At 46.1% G+C, this 17,810-nt stretch overlaps 1 protein-coding gene across 1 annotated transcript in view; it reads right to left on the bottom strand.

Annotated features, from left to right (window-relative positions):
• Positions 1-17,810, bottom strand: part of LOC126456582 (neuroligin-2-like) — a 281,322-nt gene that overhangs the window by 168,577 nt on the left and 94,935 nt on the right. Inside the window, exons 4-5 of the mRNA XM_050092327.1 lie at positions 13,656-13,810; positions 13,512-13,586 (exon numbers count right to left, since the gene is read on the bottom strand). Coding sequence (XP_049948284.1) covers positions 13,512-13,586; positions 13,656-13,810 — 230 coding nt within the window. The remainder of the gene's footprint in view (positions 1-13,511; positions 13,587-13,655; positions 13,811-17,810) is intronic.

Below are 17,810 nucleotides of genomic sequence, written 5' to 3'. Positions count from 1 at the left end.
CGTTCCACTAACCAAATTTAGGGGACAAGTACATTTCTATTCCGCAGATTTCGTGGCCTTTGTGCTGTATCTTCACGGGCTTGGCATGTTATTTAGTGGATTTGCAATGGTGGTGGTAGAGGGTGGTGGCATGCCCTTCCTGTCGCCATCTCTTCCCTTAACCCGTCCCCACTGCCCTCTCTGCCAACCCCTAGGAACAAATCTGTATATCCCAACCGTCTGCCTCTAGTGCTATCCCACATGAATACGTGCGAACGTTTTCTAAGAGTTTGCGAATCGCGTAACTGAGGAGGAACTTGAGTACCAGCCCGGTATTCATTTAGTCTAACGAGGGAAACCGCCCAAAAACCACATCCAGGCTGGCTGGCGCAACGGTCCTCGTCTGTAATCAGTCGGACGATTTAATTAGGGGCCTTCACGCTTCCCACACGGCAATCCGGGTGAGTATTTAGAAAACAAGTATGAATTGAAGAATCTACACATTCTACATCCTTCTACGTATCGCTCTCGTAGGGAAGGTGAAGATATGACTAAATCAATTACAGCATGCACAGAGACACGCAATTTGAACAAGAGGAAACCTTAACAAACGAGCGCCGTTCGGAAATGACTAACAGTTGCGTTCTTTTACGAATACCGTGCTAATTACTGACATGTCCTCTCGTACCACAATGAACTAATTCTAGCACACATGTAATCGTTTTTAGCTCCTCTCTGTCTTCGTGTTCTACAGTTGTGACAGGGGCACGTATGATCATAGTTGTTTTTGCACCCTAAAACAAAACAAACCATGCAGATGCTAGATGGCAGTTCTGAACAGTGCGTATAGTAAAAAGGTAGTGCTTCTTTGTTATTACGTAGAGGAAGCTTGAAGATGGAAGACGACTACCATTGACAAAGAAGGACTGGATCTATTCTGTGGCAGAAAGGAGACGAAACAACAGATTTCAGAAACGTTTAACTGTGGTGTGTGGTCAAGTTGCTCCTGCTTAAGGGACGCATCACTGCCATCAGCAGTAGAATGATAAGAAAAATTGACATGGCTAGGGCTCACTGCTGCATGAAATCCACTACGTTCACCGGATCTCGCTCCATCTTATTTCACTTTATTCGCTAATGTGAAGCACATGTAGCGGGGAAAATGTTTTGGCAACAACGAAGAACGGGTGGGTGTGTCACGCAATAGTGAAGTTGCCATTAAGATGGCAGCGGTGTACTGACGTCGGTGGGAGTATAGTGACGTATGTACAATTCCTTATGTTAATTAATAAAAGGGCTTACAAGAAAGTCCTGTAGCAAATCATTTCCGAACGCCCCTCGCATGTAACGATAGACGTCTAGTGGAAGAGGATCATCGTTCACTGCTTTCTCAGCCATATTGCCTCCATCACTAATGATGTCACAGACCTCAAATGAATAATCACTTTAGAAAACGCCAAACAGCCTCAGTAACAATATTTGGATGTCTGCAAATTGTGAAAATGTGTAGGGGACCCTGCACAAAGCCTCGCTCATCACTACGCCAAACATGTCGTACGCGTAAGTCAGTTGAGGAATTGAGTTTAGTGTTCTGCCTCATCATCACAGACAGCAAGAATTAAGAACTGACCATTTCTCCTATCGGCATCAGGAGCGATCCGAGATCTAGCTCGGCAATGTAAATAGACGATCACTCAAAACACTAACAAATACATGGAGGCGGCAAAAGTCTCATGATACACATACAGATGGTGGTAAACCACGCCATTGCCGGTCCCAAGCCCGGGGCCCCATCTCGCAAGTCATGGGGAAGGAGCAGGGGGAGGAGTAACAACCTCGTAAAAAAACCTGGGTCCATCTGGCTCCGGATGGTAGCACCCAGTTAGGGCCCCTACCCAGGGTTACAGGCGAAGCCCGGCCAACGGTCTCGAAGGCGGAAGAGGAACGTCGCTTCCCAACGGCAGAGAGCGGAAGAGCCACTGAAACATATCAGGTAGCGGCGGTACTCCATTTTAGGGGCGGCTACCAAAGGCGTCTGTGTCCCCATGTCAGGGGCGGCCTGAACACATCTTCTGGGGCTAACAACTTCAGTCGTATAACTGGACGGACATGAGCCGTCCCACCAAAAAAATTTTTAGCTCATGGAATGGATCGCGCTATGGAATCGAGATTACCCCAGAGGGACAGTCCCCCGTTGACCAAGGTCGACGCAAGCAGGCACTCGGATTCTGGGGGACCTGCCAAAAAGTGCATAAGGGAAGAGTTGGAGCTCCCAAGAACCTCAAAGAAGATTAAAACTAAAAAGATTTTCAGAACTGGAACCATAAATGTACAGACAATGATTAAGATTGGTAAACTTAAACAGGTAATAGATGACATGAAAGAGAGAAGCATTGTAATATTAGCGATGCAAGAAACAAGATACACTGACGAAGACACAGTGGAGTCAGAAGGCTTCATAATACTGAAGGGGAAACCAGGAATTAAAGTGGGAAAGGAAAAACATGCACCTAGATGCTTTGGTACAGGGTTCATAGTAGACAAGAGATACGAGGATGGCATAACTGAAATGAAGAGCAGGTCAGAAAGGATATCAACACTGACTTTTCAAGCTGGGAACAAGAAGTATACAATAATAAATGGACATGCACCTACAAATGACAAGAACAGGAAAAACAAGAAAGTTGCTGATAAGTTTCTGGAAAGAGCTAGATGATACACTGAAAAACATACCATATAGACATGTGAAGATACTAGCAGGAGACTATAATGCACAGATTGGAAGAGAGAAGCAACATAAAGGAGTAGTGGGCGAGTACCCTGCACACCAGCGGATAAACAAAAATGGAGAAAGGCTAATTGAACTGTGTCGAGAACACAAAATGAGATTGATGACAACACACTTCAGGGCCAAACCGTGTAAGAAAAAGACATGGGCAAACCCATGCACCCAACTTGGGGAATTCCAAACAGACCACATAGCAATCAGCTGGACAAATGCTAAAGAGATCATGAACACAAAGATCAGGAAGAACACAAGAATGGAATCGGATCACTATCTTACAGAAGTTAAGTGCCTTTGGATTCCAAACAGGGACTCACTGCCACAGACGAACAGAATAACAGAAAACGTAAAGGTAGACAGAGACAAATTAAGACACAATCGATCCAAATAGGAGGAAGGAATTGAATCATTCAATGAATGGGACGACGTAAAGCGAAATATGGCGAAACAGGCTGAACTATGGGGAATGGAAGAAAGTAAACGGAAGCACTGGTGGTGGAACAAGGAATGTGAGGAAGCGGTAGAGACTCGCAGGAAAGCCCGGAGAGACTGGAGCAGCAAGAAGGACCCGGAAAATGGGAAGTTTTCTTAGGAGCAAGAAAGGAAGCAGCCCGAACAATAAGATGGGCCAAAAGACAGAAAATGAAGCAGGAACTAGACGAGATTGAGACCAACTTCAGGAAAAACAACAGCAGACGCTTTTTCGGGAAATTCAAAAAGAGTCTGATTGGATACAAGGGTAGAGAACTGTTTATAAGAGATAAGAAAAGGGAGCTGGCTGTCAGTGCCAACGAGAACTGTCGGTTTTTTGCAGAGCACTTTCACGACCTGCTGAACTGTGAACCACCTGAAGAAGAGCTGGAACCGGGGACTGACACAGAAGAGAGAGAGCCACGCCCTCCAACCAGGGATGAAGTCGCAGATGACATAAGCGATCTGAAGAATAATAAGGCAACTGGAGAAGATGGTATAGCAGCCGAGATGATAGAGTGGGGAGGCAACAAAGCAATAGACAACATGACCAACATAATTCACCAGATCTGGAGAACAAAGTAGTTGCCAGAAGGATGGAAGAATGCAATTGTAGTACCAATACACAAGAAGGGGGACAAGAGAGATGCAAACAACTACAGAGGAATATCACTACTAGAGTTCGGATACAAGGTGCTGTCAAAACTATTGCTCAAGAGAGTTGACGTACGGGTAGAAAGTATAGTTGGCGACTGCCAAGCGGGATTCAGGAAGGGAAGAGGTTGTGTAGAACAGATATTTATCCTGAAGCAACTGATAGAACATACGGCCTTAAAAAACAAAAAGAAGTAATAACCTTCGTGGACTTCACAAAGACATGTGACTCCATCGACAGACAGACTCTTGTTAGGATCCTGAAGAACAGAGGACATGATGGAACTACACAACAACTCATAAAAGAAATTCTGACAGACACAAAAGCAAGGGTGAGATTCAGAGGAGCACTGTTGGAAGAATTTGAGATCAAGACTGGTGTTAAACAGGGAGATGGATTGTCACCGTTGTTGTTCAATATAGCACTGGACGAAGTGATCAGGCAGTGGAGAGCAATAAACGAGGAAACGGGAATACCAAAGACCCATGTGGGGGACAAAAAGGACATCAGGGCTCAAGTGGACTGCGTAGCCTTTGCAGATGACATAGCAATAGTGAGACGGAAGAAGACGCAAAGACACAACTCGACAACTTAAGTAAGGTAGCCAGAAAGGTGGGACTGAGGATCTCCTATAACAAGACAAAGACATTAAACACCACTGCAAACTGGGAAACACCGGAAGGCACTGTGCAAATGGCGGACAAATTTAAATACCTGGGAGAATTTATAACAGGAAGGAACAGGAGCAAGGAGGGAATAATAGAGAGAATAAAGAGGATGATGTCAGCTTCTACATGAGGAGAGAGGTACACAATAAAAAGAACATATCCACAGAGGCAAAGTAAGTCGCTACAAGGCAACAGTGAGTAATGCAGTATTATATGCTGCTGAGACGATGACACTAGGAAGAAATGGGGCAGAGCAGCTAGAGAAAGAAGAGAGGAAAACACTGAGAAAAATACTAGGTCCCAAAAGAGGTGGAGAGAGGTGGATGCGAAGACCTAGGGAAGAATTGTACCGGAACATGAGAACAATATCCGGGGAAATCAGACTCAAAACGGCAAGGTTTGCTGGGCAGGTAGTTAGGATGAGTATGGACAGAATGACGAAGAGAGTGTGGGAAACAACAGGGAGGACAAGGGGAAAGACAGGAACCAAGTGGATTGTGGAACTTCGGAAGGACTGGTTGGAATTGGGGATCAAGGTCGAAGGAAAGAAAAATTGGAGGAACAAATATACACCGACAAATATGCCGGAGATCAATGACAGGAGAATACAGGACACGATTAGAATGTCACCAGTGGAGCCGCCAGGAGAAACGGAAACGGAAGATCTCGGAAGAAGAGCGGGAGAGGAGAAGAGAAAGAATGAAGAGGTTCTGGGAGAAGAAGAGGAAAATGCAGTCCACGTAGGGGCTACCCGTGGTCCTTCAGAGGCCGTAACGCAAGAAGAAGAAGAAGAAGAAGGACAGATGGCGGTAATATGGTGTCCACATGGTATAAAAGGACAGAGCGGCGGAGCTCTCATTTGTTCTCAGCTGAGTCATGAATAAGGTTTCCGACGTGATTACAGACGCACGACGGGAATTAACAGACTTTGAATTCGGAATGGTAGTTGGAGCCAGACTCATGGAACATTCCATTTCGTAAATTGCTAGGGAATTCAATATTCTAAGAGATCCACAGTGTCAAGAGTGTGTCGAGAATACCACATTTCAGGCGTTATCTCTGACAACGCAGTGGCTAACTGCCTTCATTCAACGACCGATAGCAGTGGTGTTTGTGTAGAGTTGTCATTGCTAACAGGCAAGCAACACTGCGTGAAATAAGCGCAGAAATCAATGCGGGACGTACAACGAACTTATCCGTTGGGGAAGTGAGGCGAAACTTGACGTCAATGGGCTACAGCAGCAGGGTATCGCCTGCAGCGCCTCTCCTGGGCTCGTGACCACATCAGTTGGAACGCAGACAACGGAGAACAGTGGCCTGCTCAGATGAGTCCCTATTTCGTTTGGTAAAAGCTGATCGTAAGGTTCGAGCATGACGCAGAACCCACGAAGCAGTGAACCCGTGGCACTGCACTGTCCAAGCTGGTGGTGGCTCCATAACGATGTAGACTGTGTTTACGTGGAATGTACTGGGTCCTCTGGTTCAATTGAACCGATCATTTACTAGAAATAGTTATGTTCGGGTACTTGGAGATTCTTTGCAGCCGTTCATTAACTTTATGTTCCCAAACAACGATGGAATTTTTATGGATGACATTGCACCATGACACCGGACACAGTTGCTCGCAAGCGGTTTCAAGAACATTCTGGAAAATTTGAGTGAATAATTTGGCTACCCAGATCGCCCGACATGTATCCCACCGTATATTTGTAGTACATAATAGAGAGGTCAGTTCGTCTACAAAATCCTGCACGGCAACACTTTCGCAATTCTGGAAGGCTATAGAGGCAGCAAGGCTCAGTATTTCTGTAGGTGACTTCCAACGACTTGTTGGGTCTATGCCACATCAAGCTGATGCACGACGTCGGACAATAGGAAGACCGACACGACATTAGGAGGTGTCCAGTGACTTTCTGTACCTCAATGCATTTTATGTATCATATCAGAGACCTCAACTAAATCAGACAATGATAGGAATGTTTTCATACTTTATTTGTAGAAGCAACGATTAACCAATGTGGATAGTTTTTCGCCCGATTTTTATCACATACTCAAATGTAGTAAATGATGCTCTAGTATGTTGTTGAGTTTCGAAGTGTTGCGAGCCTATTGTAAACAGTGCGAGCTAGAGAAGTTACGATGAAAGGCGTTAGCGCAACCGGCTTCCATGGCGTACAGCGTTTTTCGTTTCCTAATTTGCGAAGAAACAATAGTATCATTTGAAAGAACCTTTTTTTTGGGAGGGGGGAGGGGTGGATGGAAAGGGAATGAACGATAACAACATTGAATGTAGACATCGCTGGCGAGGTACAATACGAAATCATGATGAGATACCTATTTATTTGTTGGTACATTTACGCGCGTACCGTAGTATGCTTCAAATGGCTCTGAGCAATATGGGACTTAACATCTATGGTCATCAGTCCCCCAGAACTTAGAACTACTTAAACCTAACTAACCTAAGGACAGCACACAACAGCCAGCCATCACGAGGCAGAGAAAATCCCTGACCCCGCCGGGAATCGAACCCGGGAACCCGGACGTGGGAAGCGAGAACGCTACCGCACGACCACGAGATGCGGGCCGTACCGTAGTAGAGATAAACCGGGCAGTAGCTGGTTCGTATTATTAACAATGTATTTGCATAGCTTCCGGAGCATCAATAGAAGGGAGCTCTGTGTTATTTCTGGATAGGCCCCGGGTTGTCTATTTTTCTATTGCTTCCATTCCTATTTGCAACACAACGTTGCAGACCGTACCATATCTATAATACCTTAACAATAATACATGTAGTCCGCATGCCACCTTTTGGTGGCCTTTAGTGCTCTGGCTTGACTATAGTGTGCGACCACTGAATACACCTGACCACCCCTACGACGATGTGTATCTGGACTGACCCCAGACGAATCGAGGGAATGGATGAAGGCAAGTACTCTCAGCATTGTCAGTATCATGTATTCTCTGCATCATATTTGATGTCATCAGAGACCTCAACTAAATCATCATTCAATGCTGAGAGTGCCTTCATGTAGGAATATAACTTTAGAAATACAACTTTAGGTATGAATTTCCTCGCAAAGCGCTATTCGGCTGTGACATACGTTGTCTGACCAAACGTCAAAGAGCCTCATAAACAATATATAAGTAGAAATTCTTCCAATCCATATCCATATGTGGCATACAGCAAACCAGTGCTTAACAGTATTGATTAAAAACAGTCTCGGTTGCAATTTTTTTTTCTCAACAAAAAAGTGTCGTGAATCGTTTACACGTGTATAAATTTATATGAAATTAACTCTGCCGGCACTTGACATCTAAAGCCCGAAGTTGCGACGTTGTGATGACAAGTAAAATCAGTCATGTTAAAATCCTTAATGTTACGTACTGTCTAAGAGATCTATAGTGCCTCTTATGAAATTTAAAACAATAATCTTTACTTTCATGAACGCCAAATATACGTTTCCCCTGGAAATATACGAAATTTTCGCGTCTGAAAAATTTTCCTACTCCAAACTGGCAGGTATCATACATACATCAAAAAAAGTTTTCCATCATCCCGTATCCCAGAACTCCTGAAGACAGACGTTAACTTTGGTTATTGTATCACAGATACAGTCCCTTTGACTGTTCAGAGATGTCACTAAACCCGCCCAAAGGTGTAAACAACTATGCATGAGCAGCGCCTATTAGACGGAGGGGCTCCGACAGCCGATCAGTTCCAGTCATTCGACCAGGAAGGAGATACACGGCTCGTGTTGTATGTAGTTCAACCATGCCTAGACGATCAATACAGCGGTTCGATCGCGTCCGCATTGTTACTTCTTTCCAGGAAGGTCTCTCAACAAGGGAAGTGTCCAGGCGTGTCGGAGTGAACCAAAGCGATGTTGTTCGGACATGGAGGAGGTATAGAGAGACCGGAACTGTGATGACACGCCTCGCTCATGCCGCCCAAGGGTACCACTGCAGAGAATGATCGCTACCTACGGCTTATGGCTAAGAGAAAGCCTGACAACAACGCCACCATGTAGAGTAATGCTCTTCGTGTAGGCACAGGACGTCGTGTTACGACCCAAATTGTGCGCAATAGTCTGCATGATGCGCAACATCACTCCAGACGTCCATGGCGAGGTCCATCTTTGCAACCACGACACCAGGCAGCGCGGTACAAATGGGCCCAACAACATGCCGAATGGACCGCTCAGGATTGGCATCACTTTCCCTTCACCGGTGTGTGTCTCATATGCCTTCAATCAGACATTCGTCGGCGACGTGTTTGGAGGCAACCCGGTCAGGCTGAACGCCTTAGACACACTGTCCAGCGAGTGCAGGAAGGTGGAGGATTCCTTCTGTTTTGGGGTTGCATTATGTGGCGCCAACCTACACCGATGGTGGTCACGGAAGGCGCCGAAACAGCTGTACGATACATGAATGCTATCCTCCGATCGATAGTGCAACCACATCGGCAGCATATGGGCGAGGCGTTCGTCTTCATGGACGACCAAATCGCGCCCCCATCGTACACATCTTGTGAATGACTTCCTTAAGGATAACGACAACGCTCGACTAGAGTGGCTAGGACGTTCTCCAGAAATGAATCCTATCGGACATGCCTGGGATAGACGGAAAGGGCTGTTTATGGACGATGGGACCCACCAACCACTCTGAGGGATGTACGCCGAATCGCAGTTGAGGAGTGATACGATCTGGACCAACAGCGACTAGTATGCCACGACGAATGCAGGCAAGCATCAATGCAAGAGGACGTGCTATTGGGTATTAGAGGTACCAGTGTAAACAGCAATCTGGACCACCACCTCAGAAGGTCTCCTGTATGGTGGTACAACATGCAGTGTGTGGTTTTCATGAGCAATAAAATGGGTGGAAATGATGTTTGTGTTGATCTCTATTCCAATTTTCTGTGCAGGTTCCGGAACTCTCGGAACTAAGGTGATGCAAAACTTTTTTTGATGTGTGTATTTTCCGCAGCAGATGACATAACCAAGTGTGAGACGACCCATTAATCTACTGCTGGGAGAGACAGTCCGATCTGTCCGCCATCAAACGCTAAATTAAATAAGCTATAGTTTGAAGTGATCAAGTGAAGTTCCACAGTGCCATGATACAGAGACCGAATTGTAGGAGCGGTATTCCGTTATCTGCCTCGCCGTCCTCATTGTGTTCTCAGTTCACACGACATACAATGCAACTCCATTCATACACTAATATTTACCATTTGTCACTGAAGAGACCAGTGACATCAAAATCGTACGAAATTATAGATTAGAGGTGTTAATACTAAAAGGGAGAACACTTCCAGATGTTCTACAAAATTATGTTTATATGGTGACGAACCGGCCTTCGGCTTCTCAGGTCATCTTCAGGTGTCAACAATTGCAGAACGTTAGGAAGTGTTTTCCTTTTTAATATTATCATGTACTGCCTAGCACCACAGGTAATTCATTTAATGTTAAGTATTGGTATAATATAGTTTGTTTGGTTATTGACACTGAGATAGCTAAAGACGGAAAACCTGTTACTTTTTGATATGGGAAAGAGCTTGTCGTTCTTTTGTTAAGGAAATACCAATAATTCGCCTAGTACTAACCAGGTACTATACGGAAGATCTGTCATGTTGGCTGGACTGTGCCAGAAGCGGCTGTGTACTACCATATCGTATTCGTCATCGTTGATGTATACCTCATGGCAGTACACAGCAGTTCAGAGCGCCACAGCGGTTTGAGTAAATCCGCTGTGGGCTAATGATGGCTATTATAACAGAAATCGGTCACCTTCAATAGAAAATAAATTACAATTTAGAGTGGCGCTTTTTATTCTTATCTAAAGGAACTTGTTCAATGTGTGCTCATCTCACTGCAGTGCGCACCAGCAGCTAATTGACGGGGTTCGGCGGAAGTAAGTACTACCTCACAAGAGTTTATTTTGTGTTACTGCATCTTATATGTTTAGCTAAATGTTGACTGACCCAGGACGGTACTTCACGTGGGTAAACGATTGCAACCACGAAAATATTCCATCTGAAGCATGTTACGTGCAACACCGACAAAAAATCCATCATGCGTATCAGATCAACGTCTACTGGACACGGTGGTATCACAGACCAAATGACGAAGCTTATTACTGACCCCCTACTGCCCACTGTAACAGATATTTTCAACCACTCCTTAACCAGAAGTATCTTCCCTGTGATATGGAAACAGGGACTTATTAAGCTGTTACCTAAAAAGGACGTTGGCACAGTACCCTTTCATTACTATTTGCATTCCTCCTGCACTGTTTGTGTGAAATCTTACGGGACTTAACTGCTAAGGTCATCAGCCCCTAAGCTTACACAGTACTTAACCTAAATTATCCTGAGGACAAACTCACACACACCCATGCCCGAGGGAGGACTCGAACCTCCGCCGGGACCAGCCGCACAGTCCATGACTGCAGCGCCCCAGACCGCTCGGCTCATCCCGCGCGGCGCCTGCATTGTGCACGCCGTTAGAAGATATACTTACACGACCAGCTAACAAAGTATCTCGCCGCGCGGGATTAACCGAGCGGTTTAAGGCGCTGCAGTCATGGACTGTGCGGCTGGTCCCGGTGGAGGTTCGAGTCCTTTCTCGGGCCTGGGTTTGTGTGTTTGTCCTTCGGATAATCTTGGTTAAGTAGTGTGTAAGCTAAAGGACTGTTGACCTTAGCAGTTAAGTCCCATAAGATTTCACACACATCTGAATATTTTTGAACAAGGTATCTCACTACAAACAGCTTAACAGACGAATACTATTCTGAGTCCTGTAGCCATCGCACACAACATTCAATTTAATAAAGGTAATAGATGACCTCAAGCTTCCCATAAATGCACAAGAGGCTGCTATAACGTGCTTCTAGGCTTCAGCAAAGTTTTTGACTCTGTCGACTATGACATTTTACTTGCCAAAATAACACCGTAAATTTCTCACCAGGTCACTCATACCTGACGCCTCGCCAGCAATGCGGTATGTCCGGCACCAGAAAGTCACAATGCGGGCAGGTATATCAGGCGTTTCCCAGGGGTCGGTATTAGGTCCCATACTCTTCTAACTGTACGTAAATTTATTATTATTATCATCATCATTATTATTATTATCACTATCAGTGGCAGCAGCTACAGTAGGACAACAACTGCCAGTAGTAATTCTATTATTTCATTAGTAGAATTCACTCAAACTGCCATTTCCGACACTCAATTTTCTTAATACGAGGTGCATTCAAGTTCTAAGGCCTCCGATTTTTTTTCTAATTAACTACTCAGCCAAAATCGATGAAACTGGCGTTACTTCTCGACGTAATCGAACTGCAGACGTACACATTTTTCACAACGCTGACGCCATGATTCCATGGCAGCGGCGAAGGCTTCTTTAGGAGTCTGTTTTGACCACTGGAAAATCGCTGAGGCAATAGCAGCACGGCTGGTGAATGTGCGGCCACGAAAAAAGCCAGAAGTCACTAGGAGCCAGGTCAGGTGAGTAGGGAGCATGAGGAATCACTTCAGAGTTGTTATCACGAAGAAACTGTTGCGTAACGTTAGCTCGATGTGCGGGTGCGTTGTCTTGGTGAAAAAGCACACGCGCAGACCTTCCCGGACGTTTTTGTTGCAGTGCAGGAAGGAATTTGTTCTTCAAAACATTTTCGTAGGATGCACCTGTTACCGTAGTGCCCTTTGGAACGCAATGGGTAAGGATTACGCCCTCGCTGTCCCAGAACATGGACACCATCATTTTTTCAGCACTGGCGGTTACCCGAAATTTTTTTGGTGGCAGTGAATCTGTGTGCTTCCATTGAGCTGACTGGCGCTTTGTTTCTGGGTTGAAAAATGGCATCCACGTCTCATCCATTGTCACAACCGACGAAAAGAAAGTCCCATTCATGCTGTTGTTGCATGTCAACATTGCTTGGCAACATGCCACACGGGCAGTCTGTCAGCATTCATGGCACCCACCAGGATGACACTTCTCTCATTTTCAGGTCGTCATGCAGGATTGTGTGCACAGAATCCACAGAAATGCCAACTCTGGAGGCGATCTGTTCAACAGTCATTCGGCGATCCCCCAAAACAATTGTCTCCACTTTTTCGATCATATCGTCAGACTGGCTTGTGCGAGCCCGAGGTTGTTTCGGTTTGTTATTACACGATGTTCTGCCTTCATTAAACTGTCACACCCATGAACGCACTTTCGACAGATCTATAACTCCATCACCACATGTCTCCTTCAACTGTCGATGAATTTCAATTGGTTTCACACCACGCAAATTCAGAAAACGAATGATTGCACGCTGTTGAAGTAAGGAAAACGTCGCCATTTTAAGTATTTAAAACAGTTCTCATTCTCGCCGCTGGCGGTAAAATTCCTTCTTCCGTACGGTGCTGCCATCTCTGGGACGTATTGACAATGAACGCGGCCTCATTTTAAAACAATGCGCATGTTTCTATCTCTTCCCAGTCCGGAGAAAAAAAATCGGAGGCCTTAGAACTTGAATGCACCTCGTACTAGTTGTCATATTAAAATTTGCTTTTTTTAGATAACTAATATGTAAAGAAGGTACTGTAGGTGTGAAACCGCGGTCCGTTATAAGGGAGGGACTGATGGGCCCAATCAGATCAGGTTAAATAAATAATAAAAATAAATTCGAAGATAAGATCATACATACATACAGTTAAATCGAGAAGTTTACGTAGCAGATGGTATTTTCTAGCCATATATATGGCTCTACTTGTTACCATCGTGCGGTGCATTCGAACTACAGATAATTTGATACTACTGATGTACTATACTGAAGGTTAGCACTTATTTCTGCTTACTCCTTCGGTAACGAAACTGTGTAATCAATGAAGTGATTTGCTGAGAGATTTAGTGAAATATAAATATAAAATAAATAACAAATAATTTCCTTAAGATTCTAGACGTACCTCGTGGCTCCGCTCCAACTGCTGCCCATCGCGGCCAGCGTGGCGTCTCCACTGCGCTTGACGTTCCCTCCGCCGCTGGCGCCGCCGTTACCCGCCGCCGGCGCGAAGGCGGACTGCTGCGAGGCGGGTCCGCCACCCGCATACGGCCCGCCGGGGGCCATCGGGTCTCCAGGCCCGAACCGCGACAGCAGCTCGCGGGGCAAGTCGGACCGAATGACGACGCCGTCGACGCTGGGCCCGAAGGCGCTCAGGTAGGCCGGCGGCGACACGTCCGCGCGCAGCAGTTCCTCCAGCGGCACCTGCAACCACCCCAGCCTCTCACTTAACTCCTCTCACATCCACTTCAACGGCGCAAACTACCACATTATCGAGAAATAAGCAACATTCAATTATACGGAGTGTTTCCAGCGACTGGTCAGACTAATTTCTTTTACGCTGAGAATTAATGTTAGAAAAAAAGTAATGAACACTATGGTCCATGTTTGCAGGTTGGTTTTCTCACTGGGAGTTTTGAATTGGAGCTGCAGCTACCGACTGAAATACACTCATGCTCATAAATTAAGGATAATTGCAGAATGTGGTTCAAAAATGGCTCTGAGCACTATGCGACTTAACTTCTGAGGTCATCAGTCGCCTAGAACTTAGAACTAATTAAACCTAACTAACCTAAGGACATCACACACATCCATGCCCGAGGCAGGATTCGAACCTGCGACCGTAGCGGCCGCTGGGCTCCAGACTGCAGAATGTGGTGCCACAGAACGTGGCACTACACAAAACTGGCGCTAATAGCATGGGCACATAGGGAACACACATGACACAAATCTGTAAGTCCACAGTATTGGTAGTACGTTGAGAAAACCGTCCTGAAACACATGTGCTAAAAAACGCCACTGTTTCCTGCGCATGTACCCCGACATTAATATGGGATATGATCACCATGCACACGTACACGGGTCGCACAACGGGTTGGCATACTCGGGATCAGGTGGTCGAGCAGCTGCTGGGGTGTAGCCTCTCATTCTTGCACCAGTGCCTGTCGGAGCTCCTGAAGCGATACGTCGACCGAGAGCATCCCAGACGTGCTTGATGGGGCTTAGGTCTGGAGAACAGGCAGGCCACTCCACACCTGATATCTCGGTGTGGCCGTGCGTTATCATCTATCAGGAGGAAGGTGGGACCCACTGCACCCCTGAAAAGGTGGACATACTGGTTCAAAATGACAGTTCCTCTGTCAAAGACATGCAGGGGCGTACGTGCACCAACCATAATCCCACCCCACACCATCAAACCACGACCTCCATACAGGTCCCTTTCAAGGACATTAAGAGCGAAAATCACTGTTCTGACTATAACTGGACTCCTCCATGAACATAGACCGTAACTGGACTCCTCCATGATCATAACCTGGGACCACTGTTCCAATGACCATGTACTGTGTTCTTGACACCAGGCTTAACGGGGTCTCCTGTGACCAGAGGTGAGCGGAAGGCACCTTGCACGCCTCTGGGCCAATAAACAATGTCTGTTCAGTCGTCTGTAGACTGTGTGTCTGGAGACAACTGTTGCAGTGGCTGCGGTAAGGTCGCGAGCAAGGCTACCTGCAGTACTCCGTGGCCGTCTGTGGGCAATGCTGGTGAGATATCAGTCTTCTTGTGGTGTTGTACGCTGTACAGTAGCGCCTGGACACGTTTCCTGTCTGCTGGAATCATTGCCATAATCTTGAGATCACACTTTGTGGCACACGGAGGGCCCGTCCTACGACCTGCTGTGTTTGACCAGTCTCCAGTCGCCCTAGTATTCTACCCCTCATAACGTCATCAGTATGTGTTCTTTGAGCCATTTTCAACACACAGTCACCATTAGCACGTCTGCAAACGTCTGCACACTTATTCGCTGCACCGGGCTGTGACATGCACCAACACACCTCTGCATATGTGGACTGCTGCCAGCGCCACCGTGCGACGACCGCAGGTCAAATGCATTGCACGGTCATACCCTGAGGTGATTTAAACCCACAAACCGCCCACCAGAGCGTTGTTTCACCATTTTTCAGCATTATCCTTAATTTATGAGCATGAGTGTAGTTCGTCTACCTGATTCGCTATTCGTTTGTTGGCCGTGTTTTCCACGCTGAGATCGGGTGGCGCAGACGACGGCCGGGGAAGTGAAGAGGCGAGGAGGACTGCCCAGGTACTTCTCTGGGTCCGACCATCTACTCGGGCAGTAACAGCGTTGTCTAGGAGCTCTGCAGTGGCGATATCGAGTACTGGTGTGCCGCTGTACTGTGATTCCGTTGGAGATGGGCGTAATTCGGTGGCCCGGATTTTGAAAAAGATTTAGAGTGTAGTGTGATTTTGTCGCCACTACTTGGAATACATGTGTTGTTCGACCGCAGAGATGGTACAGGCCTGTATAATTCGTCGTTGAGTGCTGGTGTCGTTTCCGAACGTTCACTGGTGTGTTTGCCTACCGCGACACCGTTGTCAGCGACTAGGTTTCATTAAAAGAACTGCTGTTTTATGATGGCCTGTTGCATTTCTAAATTTTGGACCGGTTCTTAAATTAGTGCTTATTAGTTTAAAAGCGGGTGCCCACTACTTTTTATATTAATATAGCTATGTCGGATTTTTTGCAAATGGAAGTTGGTGCGAGGTCAAAATAGGCTGATAATAGTGCAGGGGCTTAAATATCGTATCGGTCATCATCCACATACGGAACAGTCCGACTGTGTAGCGATGCAGGACGACAGTCCCAGTCTTCCCGGCTCAGCAACTTGTAGTTTCTGTTGTGCCGACTCCTTGAATTCAGCTGTGTGAAGAGTCCTTCCGCATACTAACCAACAAGTTGACATCACGCTCCAGTCCCCGTTGATGAGCTTCGGATTTGGTTTCTGAATCTTTACTAAATTACAACTGTCAAATTGACCTCGGTAAAATCAGATATACAGCCCTCTGCTCCTAACTGATTATTTCCTTGTTCAGATGGAAGTAGGTTATGATAGTTGACATCCTCAGCATTCCTTACAAATTATCTAATACCGTCAACAACATTATTTTGAAGACAAGGTGCTCTGAAGCTTAGATACAGGGGACGGGCCAAACTACGGAAACCCCTGAAACACAACTGAGTGCCATGCCAAATAGGACGTAGGAAAACCGTCGGCATTGAAACTAGCTTACAGTCGCCGCGGAATGGGTAAGTACCGGTGCTGTATGTTTTCAAGGGAATCTTACACCACTCTTCCTGCAAAACAGTGACAAGTGCATGTAAAGACGATGGAGGCGGGCAGAGACCACACACTCTTTTCTCCAAAGTAGGCCACAGTGGCTCAAGAATGTTGTGATCTCGTAACTGGGGTGGACAGGATAGATGCGACAGTTCATCCACATGATGACACAACAAAACTGGAAGATGACAGCAGTGTAAACAGGGGACCTGTCCTCCTGGAACACAGCATCCCCATTGGAGGCAAACACTCTACCATGAGACTGACCTGTCAACCAAAGTGGTCACATAATCCTTGGCAGCCGGCAGCTGTGGCCGAGCGGTTCAGCGTGCTTCAGTCCGGAATCGCGTTGTGCTACGGTAGCAGGTTCGAATCATACCTCGGGCATGGATGTGTGTGATGTCCTTAGGTTAGTTAGGTTTGTTGTGAGACTGGTTTGATGCAGCCCTCCATGCTACTCTATCCTGTGCTAGCTTCTTCATCTCCCAGTACCTACTGCAACCTACATCCTTCTGAATCTGCTTAGTGTATTCATCTCTTGGTCTCCCTCTACGATTTTTACCCTCCACGCTGCCCTCCAATACTAAATTGGTGATCCCTTGATGCCTCAGAACATGTCCTACCAACCGATCCCTTCTTCTAGCCAAGTTGTGCCACAAACTTCCCTTCTCCCCAATCCTGTTCAGTACTTCCTCATTAATTATGTGATCTACCCATCTAATCTTAAGCATTCTTCTGTAGCACCACATTTCGAAAGCTTCTATTCTCTTCTTGTCCAAACTATTTATCGTCCATGTTTCACTTCCATACATGGCTACACTCCCTACAAATACTTTCAGAAACGACTTCTTCAGAAATGCTTTCCTTGCCAGTGCCAGTCTACATTTCCTCGATGTTAACAAATTTCTCTTCTTCAGAAATGCTTTCCTTGCCAGTGTCAGTCTACATTTTATATCCTCTGTACTTGGACCATCATCAGTTATTTTGCTCCCCAAATAGCAAAACTCCTTTACTACTCGAAGTGTCTCATTTCCTAATCTAATTCCTCCAGCATCACCCGACTTAATTCG

The sequence above is a fragment of the Schistocerca serialis genome, chromosome 2 (genome assembly GCF_023864345.2).
Source record: "Schistocerca serialis cubense isolate TAMUIC-IGC-003099 chromosome 2, iqSchSeri2.2, whole genome shotgun sequence".
Lineage (NCBI taxonomy): Eukaryota > Metazoa > Arthropoda > Insecta > Orthoptera > Acrididae > Schistocerca > Schistocerca serialis.
This window is presented reverse-complemented; position numbering and strand designations above follow the sequence as displayed.